Source organism: Odocoileus virginianus, chromosome 11, assembly GCF_023699985.2.
Source record: "Odocoileus virginianus isolate 20LAN1187 ecotype Illinois chromosome 11, Ovbor_1.2, whole genome shotgun sequence".
Taxonomy (NCBI): Eukaryota; Metazoa; Chordata; class Mammalia; order Artiodactyla; family Cervidae; genus Odocoileus; species Odocoileus virginianus.
In genome coordinates this window covers 52,627,332-52,636,373 of record NC_069684.1, presented here as the reverse complement: position 1 = coordinate 52,636,373, position 9,042 = coordinate 52,627,332, and the positions used below count along the sequence as shown (strand labels likewise).

Sequence of the window (9,042 nt, the reverse complement as noted above, 5' to 3'; positions counted from 1 at the left end):
TAAGGAGGCTATTGCAGTCTTTCAGGTGAGAGATGATGGTGGCTTGGCCTGTAGTTTTAACATAGGAGGTGGTCGGGTTCTAGGCATATTTCAAATGTTTATGCTGAGTGAAAGAAGTCAGACCAAAAAAAAATACATAATGTATGATCCCATTTATATCAAATTCTAAAAACTACAAATCAATCTGGAGTAATGTTGGGGTCCTTTAATGGACCGGCACCTGGTGGTCCGGAGTAGACGATAAGAAAGTAAAAGAAGGCAAGAAGCTAATATTCCCCAGGTTTTGCAGCCGGCCTTTGTGCTGCAGGGAATCAGCCAGAAATAGAGAGAGAAAGAAAGAAAGACACGAGGACCCAAGTCTCCGGTGGAGCAAGGGTGCTTTATTGAATTCTGTAAGAGTATACATACCGTATTACAAGGTAGCTTCTGCAAATAAAGATCAAAAGACCTGACTTTACAAGTTACCAAGGAAACAAGGAGCAATAGAGGCCATAAGGCCAAAAGGCAATCCATATCAAAAGAGGGTCATAAATAATCCTTTTCACCAAGTGGAAAAGCTAATGAAGGAAATCCTATGCAAGCATCCCATCTCTAGGATTTCAGTCCTGGGAGCGGACTGATAAGGCAGAGGGCTCAAGAGAGATAGGAAACAGCACACAGGAATCCTACTGTTAAACATTTCCTGACAGAGTAATACAGGGTTTTTTGGAGACAGGCAAGAGAGGGGAGGGAGGGATGGCAAAGGAGCATGAGGACTCTTCAGGGGGATGGATATGTTCATTGCCTTGATTGCCGTGGTAGTCTCATGAGTGTATACATGTCAAAACTTACCCAGTTGTAGAGTTTGTATGCATGTGCATGCTAAGTTGCTTCAATCACGTCGAACTCTTTGCAACTCCATGGACTATAGCTCACCAGGCTCCTCTGTCCATGGGATTCTCCAGGCAATAATACTGGAGTGGGTTGCCATGCCCTCCTCCAGGGATTCTTCCTGACCCAGGGATTGAACCAGAGTCTCTTAAGCCTCTTGCATTGGCAGGCAGGTTCTTTACCACTAGTGCTACATGGCAAGCCCCAATTGTACACTTTACATATGTGCAATTTACTGTATGTCAATTATATCTCAAACAGATTTCCCTGGTGGCTCAGATGGCAAAGAATCTGCCTGCAATGCAGGAGACTGAGGTTCTATTGGTGGGTCAGGAAGATCTTCTGGAGAAGGGAATGGCAACCCAGTCCAGTATTCTTGCCTACAGAATTCCATGGACAGGGGAGCCTGGCAGGTTACAGTCTGTGGGGTTGCAAAGAGTTGGACACAACTGAGTAAATCTCTGCCTATCTGCCTATACCTCAATAAAGTAATTTAAATAAAGGGTGCCCAGGATTATCTGATGGATTGGACTTGGGGTATGAGACAAAGAGGAGTCAGAATAGTTTGTAAGTTTTTGACTTGAACATCTGGAAAATAGAATTAAATGACCAGTTGTTGAGATAGGGAATATTGAAAGGAGCATGGCTTGAGAGAGAAAATAAGAAGTTTGGTTTTCAACATATTAAGTTGGGGATGCCTAATAGACAAAACTAAGATTCTAAAGCAAAGAAACACATGATAGAAAAGAAATGAAGAACTCCTCATGGCAATACTATTTCCACAGTCACCTAATCTGTTGTATATTCTCTCCCGACAGCATGGGAACGACACTGGACCAGTGGGACATCTCATGGTCCCTGTAGATAACTGTGAACTCTTTCTCGTCTTTTTCCTTATTCAACATTATGGTTTGCATAGATGGATGACATTCTTTCCTCTTGCTTTTAAGGAATCCAATCAGTTTGGGAAACTAATTAAAGGGTTTGATTGGCAAGGCATTTGGCCTTGGCAGAGACTATAGAGAGAAGCCCCTAGTCACAGACAAATGCAATGTCTTCATCTTGAAAATGAAGATAGTAACAAGACCTACTACTGTTGTGAAGATTAAACAAATTGATACATATGAGGACTTTAGAATACCACCTGGACATAAAGAAAACACTCAATAAATGTAAGCCGCTATTAACTAGCTTTTCCTTCCTAACAACTTTTGCTCATTGTCATTTTGATGTTAGTTTCCCCTAAATTGTGGGCTTCTTTAGACAAAGGCCTGATATCTTGTCTGTTGATCTACATGTTTGCCTTCACCACCCTAGTGTTTTGTCCAGTGTCTGGCCTAAAATGGTAGCATAAAATGGAATTTCAACATATTGGCATTGAATTAAATTATTCTCCCCTTATGGACAAGAGCTGCTCAGCTGGCTCAGACGGTAAAGAATCTGCCTGCAATGTAGAAGACCCTGGCTCGATCCCTCAGCGGGGAAGATACCCTGGAGAAGGGGATGGCTACCTATTCCAGCATTCTTCTCTTGACAGTATCCTTTTTGGACAGAGGACGCCGGCGGGCTACATTCTATGGGGTCAAAGAGAGTCGGACACGACTGAGCAACTAACACTTTCAGTTTCTTATGGATAAAACCCCCAGAAGCTGAAGATCTCAGCATGGGGACCCATTGACCACCTCCACCCCCCAGGGCTAGGGGACGAGGGGTGCAGAAAAAGGCCAAGCAGAACACCGGCTCTAATGTACACCACTGACCCATCATTCTGCTGACCTCTCCTTTTCCTATAAGGAAATCACGGGATGGGGATGCCCCCCAAAACTCCTGGGAGTCAAGAGGGAATCTCGAACTGGAGACCAGCAGTGGAAAATCGTGGGTGGGATTTGGTAGTTAGGAAAAGGAAGTACCAAACCAAGAAGGGGAGGTGAGGATGAGCCAGTTTGGGAAGGACCAGATATCGGAAGCTGCAAGAAAGGGGTCAAAGAAGACCTGCTGTTGGGATGGCGCGGGATGGGGGATGCAAGGTGGAAGAGCAAAGTGAGCGAGGAACGGAGTCTCGCGGAGGGTCGACGACGCAGGGACCGAGGCAAAGGCACGCGATTGGACGAGGAGGAAGAGAGAGTCCCGGTTGCCAAGGCAGCCACCCGACAAGGAGGCCTCGGCAAGGAGGTGGGAGCGCGCGTCCTCCTCCTCCTCCGCGACCCCCGTGGTCCCCTGCCCGAGGCCGCGCTGACGTGTCCGCCGCGGACTCACAGGCCGGCGGGCGCCGCCCCTCCCGCCGCCGCGGGCCCCCGCCCCGCGCCCCGCCCCGCGCCCCGCCCGCCGGCGCCCGCCCCGGCCGCGTCCTCCGCGTCACCGGCTCCGCGAGGTGACCACAACATGGCTGCGGCGCCGGGGCTGCTCTTCTGGCTGCTCCTGCTCGGGCCGCCCTGGCGGGTGCCCGGCCAGCCGGAGCAGGACCCCGGCCGGCGCTTCTCTCAGCTCAAACTCTGCGCGGACGAAGAATGCAGCAGTAAGTGCCGGGAGGGCGGCGGCGCCGGCGCCGGGGCATCGCGGGGGCGGGAGCTCGGCCGCCCCGCTAGCCGACCCGGGGGGCGCAGGCCGGGAGGGCGGAGCGCCGGGTCGGGGGGAGGGCGACCTCCGGGTTCCGGCGTCTGTCCCCTCCGGCTCTCCGGGCGTCGGGGCCAGGCGGCCTCGGTGATGGGGTCTCTGCCTCCCACTTGTTGCCAGCTTTTCATTTTTCCTTCGCGGACGGAGGCGGGGGATGGGGTGGGGTGTTCGGAGGTGGCCCCCCGGTTTCCCCGGGGGCCGCTCACAACGTCCCCTCCCCCGGCCCGCCCCGGCTCCGAAGGGAGATGGGGTTGCGCGTCGCGCGCCCCGGGCTCCGCACGCTGCCTGCGAGCGCTTTCCTGCCCCCGTCGCCGGGTCCACGCTGGGTGCAGTCCGGGGGCGGATGCGCCAGGGACTCGGTGGGCGTCTTCCCTGCCGCAGGATGCTAGGGCTCGGAAAAGCCTCCCTGGCGCAGCCCCCTTCGCCCCTCTGCTTCAGTTAGATTCGGGGCTCGGACCGCCTTTTCTACAGGGATTGGAGTCGAGGTTTGGGACGAGCCCGGAGTCCAGGCATGCGGTGTGTTCCAAGGTCTCCTCCCCGGCTCTGCCTCAGTCCTGTCATTTCTGTGCTTGGAAGGCTCCCGCAAATAGCCCGGCAGGGAGGGCACCGGGAAGGCCAAAATGTGTCTCTCGAAAGAGGCCGAGACTCTGCATCGGCCACCTGGTAACAGTTGTCTACAGTGCGCAGGAAGCGGAATTGTTCCCTCACCGCGAATTCGGGGAGGGCTGGGGGTAGTGAGAAGGGCAGAGATCCCCAGACTCAGATGAAGAAGATTGTTAAAGTGAAAATAATAAATACTCCAGAGGTTTTATAAATCCAGCCAGCTTGAGCTGGATGTCAGTTGCATTGTCAGTTTCATTGTTGGGCTCTCTTCCTGTGTGTTTGCCTTGGCCCCTATCGTCGTTGTGGTCTCAAATAACCTTGTAACTTACAACCATTTCACACAAGGTTGTTCTTGTGTTGTAATCAGTGTATATAGAAAAGCGTTCCTTCTGAAGCCAAAGCCTACAGTTTAGCTATTTAGATTGAAATCAGTGTTATTAAAAAACAGATTTCACAATCGGAAGAACCGTAGCACTGCCACATCATTAGGGGAAAGAAAGGAGGCTGTCATGGATCTGTTTAAGCCATTCCTAGAGGTAACCCTAAGACTGATGTAAATAAACGCTACAAAACTGGAGCAACTTCCATGAATTTCTCCTGCAGTTTTCTCAGAGTAAGTCCAGGTTATTAGCAAGCAGTGTTGGATATGGCCAGTGTTGGCTATGCTTTGCTTTCAAACACTATCCTGCCCGGGTACCTCAAAACGAGTCAGCTGGAAAATTATAACATCCCTGATACTTGCTCAGTATGGAGACATGGTGTTAGAAGGGCCCTTGGGTGTCACATAGCTGTAAAAATGGCGTGTGTCCAAACAAATGTAGCCAAAGGCAATAGCCAGCAGCTAGAGCAGGGTCTGGTCCCCTGTTGTGTTGCATAAAGTGTTTGTTTCGTAAGGTGTGTCCATGTTAGCTGTCCTGTGTGCTTTTCAGACAGCTGCCCCGCAGTGTGCATTGTGTCCTCATCTGATTTATTGTTATCCCTCTGCAGTGATCTTCCTATTTCCGATTCTGATAGGATCCTCAGCCTATCAATTCAAGAATTGTCCATCACCTTCAACTTTGCCTCTCACTTAGTTATATCTGAATTAGGATGCTGACGTGTATTAAAGTAATCAGCTTCAAAATCCAAATAACCCCCTTTAAATCCGTGTTTGTCCCTCAAATATGTATGTGAAGATACATCTTAAGGTGCTTATTGCCAGTTGGCTCTTAGAACAAGTGTTATTTCCGTTTCATCCTTCCTTTTGTCTGCTATATAATTGCATTTGTTGTCCATTTCATTTGACAACTGTGTATTTGTCAGAGAATACACAAACACACAGAGAAGCTGTGTATTTGGCCAACAAAAAGAAAAATACCACTTCTGCCAGTTTCTAGATTGAATATAGTTTAAAGTCCTGCATTTTAAGACTGAAGGTAACTACTGGACAGTTCTCATGGTTTTGCTTGCCCCTGCCATGTATGATTTTGCTTATAGAAACAAAACCTGTTTGCCCACTTCTGATTTTGTTTATAGAAATAAATAAACCTCCTTAATGTTGGATATATTCAATATTATATGCTTTCAGAAAATATTATCTTATGTGATTGGATCCATAATTGGGTATGATATCCTTTCCCATTGATTTATCCAGATACTCACAGAACAGCTTGACTGCAAGTGAAGTGGACGGTGTTTACTGTTGCACAGGAGCAGTTACAGCCACTTAAAGATAGGGCCTTTTAGTGGTTAGTTCAAGTTAATTGACCTCCTGGGAGTTCTTGGGTGCTCTCCCCAGTTACTTATTACCACTGCATGTAGTCATCCTTAACACTAGTTGCATGTGCTTGAATTTACCCAACTGCAAAATGAAGCTTTTTATAATTATGAAACAGCAAAGACTGAAAACTGGATGGTTAGAGAGGGAACCAAGAGTTTCACTCGAGACCAGCCATGTGTGGCAGTGGACGCATTGCTTTTTGTCTGCATTATCCATAGAGAAAAACGGGGCAAGTTTGCCTCTCTCCTGGCTACTTGCAGGGGAATGTGCTAATGTATAACGACACAGCCCTACAGGTGCTCTGAGCATATGAGTTGAGGATGGTTGGTTTCAGAGAGTACTGGAGAAGCTTGATTGTTATTTACAGTGGATTGTTATGTTTCCTGATAAATCAGTATTTGAAAGTTGAATCCTGATACCCGCTTTTCTTCCCTCCCTCTTTGTATACAGTGTTAATGTACCGGGGTGAAGCTCTAGAAGATTTTACAGGCCCAGATTGTCGTTTTGTGAATTTTAAAAAAGGTGACTCTGTATATGTCTACTATAAACTGGCAGGGGGATCGCCTGAAGTTTGGGCTGGAAGTGTAAGTAAAAATTTGACCTAATTTTCTGCCTTTTTATTGACTTGTTTAGCACTATAGATTTAAGTAGCCACAGTTTCCGGGGGTCTTTGATGGAGTTAACTTGTCCCCTCTGCTTGACTGTGAGATGGGGCTCGTGTGTTCCCTGCTGGCTTCAGGCCTGGTGCAGAAGACGGTCTCCAGCAGAAGTGAACTGCTTCCAGCTGCTGCTCCTGAGTCAAGCTCTCGACCTTATCAGCCACGAGTGCTCCATACGTAGCAAATAAGGACGTGGTGTATATATATATATATATATATATACACACACAGAGGATTCAGTTCAGTTCAGTCTATCAGTCATGTCCGACTCTGCAACCCCATGGACTGCAGCTCGCCAGGCCTCCCTGTCCATCTCCAGCTCCCAGAGTTTACTCAGACTCGTGCCCGCTGAGTTGCAATAGAGTATTATTCATTCATAAAAAGACTGCAGTCTTGCTATTTGCAACATGGATGGATTGGAGGGTGTTGTGTTAGTGAAATATGGCAAAGACAAATACTGTATGTTATCACTTATAAGTGGAAGCTAAAAAGTAAGACAAATGAATGTAACAAAACAGAAGCAGTCTCACAAATGCAGAAAACAAACTGGTAGTTACCGATAGTGAAACCTGAAACTTCACTTTGAAACTTATTAACTTCATTGTTTCAAAAAGGAAGGATTCGTGAGCATCAGACTTAATCCTGTAAAATATGGGCAAAGTAGTGTTTTAGGCATTCCTGTTAAGAGTTGATTTTTTAAAAGAATTATTTTCTGAACTGTTAACATACCTAATCATGTGCGCTGTTCCTGTTAAAAAAGCAAAATGTCATTTTTTTCTGTGTGCTTTCCTGTTTGCTTGTTTTGCTTGCAACTGCCGGGGCATCCTTTTCCTGCTCTTTGGACACTTGCTCCCACAGGCTCTTCCCAGCAGGTCTTTTCCCAGTCAGCTCTGTGGGTGCGGGCATGGCAGACATGGAGATTCATGACTTTGTCATGCCTTGATATTTTTAATGAGGTGATTCACTGGAAGTGACCTGATTGGGAGGCTTTATGAGCTTTCCTTTCTTTGTGATGTGTTACCTGATTATTTATTGAAAGTAGTAAGAGTCCTGAATACCCTAAGGATCGTCCAAACTTACAGAAACACTCAGTCCCAAAGGTGAACATTTTCACTCTCTGTAAATCAAACAACAGAAAAGAAAGCTTAAGAATCCCCTGTCAGGAAAAACAGATTTATTTTGTTGGTGGTCCAGATTCCTAGGGAGAAGTCCAGTAAGACCAACTGGTCAGATACAATCTTTCTATTTAGGCAGAATCCCAGTTGAATGGCTCAGATGCTGAAGAATCTGCCTGCAATGCAGGAGACCTGGGTTTGATCCCTGAGTCGGAAAGATCCCCTGGAGAAGGAAATGGCAACCCACTCTGGTGTTCTTGCCTGGAGAATTCTGTGGACAGAGGAGCCTGGCGGGCTGCAATCCACAGGGTCACACAACTGAGAGTCGTACACAACTGAGCAACTAACACACACACACACCGGTTGAATCACCGTATTCAGAAGAGAATCTGTTTTGTTCCTTTCAAGTCTATTGCATGAGATTTCTTGATAGTCTTTACTCTTGGAACATTTTTTTTCACGCCCATACCGTTTTTGATAAAGTGGTGAAGTTGGAGCATTTGGATAAGTGAACTTGACTTTTCACCTCTAGTTCAGTTCAGTTTAGCTCAGTCGCTCAGTCGTGGCCGACTCTTTGCGACCCCATGAATCGCAGCACACACCAGGCCTCCCTGTCCATCACCAACTCCCGGAGTTTACTCAAACTCATGCCCATCAAGTCGGTGATGCCATCCAGCCATCTCATCCTCTGTCGCTCCCTTCTCCTCCTGCCCCCAATCTCTCCCAGCATCAGGGTCTTTTCCAATAAGTCAACTCTTCGCATGAGGTGGCCAAAGTATTGGAGTTTCAGCTTCAGCATCAGTCCTTCCAATGATTCTAGAGAGCCCGCCAGTCTTTCTGGTTCCTGACCGTGCCCCTGCCTTTGCAGGGAAGCCCTGCCCTCAGCTCTCAGCCAGAAGGGATCTTTGCTGTCTCACGATTGTTGAGGTGGTGCTTTGTTTGCACCGCTCGTGTGGCACTCCTTTTACTGCCTTGTATCGCAGTTAATGTGTACTCTTAGCTTCAGCAAAGTCAGAAACTCTACAATGGGGCATGTGTTGTCTTACCCATTTTCCTTGTGAATATTTCCTTTCAGGGAGCAGCACTTGTTTCCATTTGTCCCAAGTGTAGCTTATGCAGAATTTGTTCTCTTGAAACAATATTCTTTTCCCAAATCAAATCAGCAGAGATGAGATACGGAAGCAAGATTAGATATAAAAGTTACCTTCAGTCATGAGGGCCTATGATTCTGCATCTTTTTGTCAGATCCTAAGAAACAGGACCCACTCGATGTAAAAATTTCTGGAGTTTTTTACGACCTGTGGTCTCAGTTGACAAACATCACACCAAGATAAATGTATTTCCTTTTCACATAGCTCTGATTTCTTTCCCTTTTCTAGATTCTCTTAATAAACTGTTCCTGAGAAGAAAAAAACTGTATTTT

At 47.2% G+C, this 9,042-nt stretch overlaps 2 protein-coding genes across 4 annotated transcripts in view; both read left to right on the top strand.

Annotated features, from left to right (window-relative positions):
• The first annotated feature begins 2,873 nt into the window (after positions 1-2,873).
• Positions 2,874-3,245, top strand: LOC139037353 (putative uncharacterized protein encoded by MAPKAPK5-AS1). Its single transcript, XM_070473753.1, has one exon. It carries the CDS (start codon positions 2,874-2,876, stop codon positions 3,243-3,245), a length of 372 nt encoding a protein of 123 aa, XP_070329854.1.
• Positions 3,223-9,042, top strand: part of MIA3 (MIA SH3 domain ER export factor 3) — a 55,038-nt gene continuing 49,218 nt past the window's right edge. For 2 of the 3 annotated variants that reach the window (XM_070474479.1, XM_070474477.1), the window contains exons 1-2: positions 3,224-3,385; positions 6,296-6,429. In XM_070474479.1, coding sequence (XP_070330580.1) covers positions 3,253-3,385; positions 6,296-6,429 — 267 coding nt within the window. In that variant the 5' untranslated portion in view covers positions 3,224-3,252. Of the gene's footprint in view, positions 3,386-6,295; positions 6,430-9,042 lie in introns of all 3 variants that reach the window. The other variant, XM_070474478.1, reaches the window with a different exon arrangement.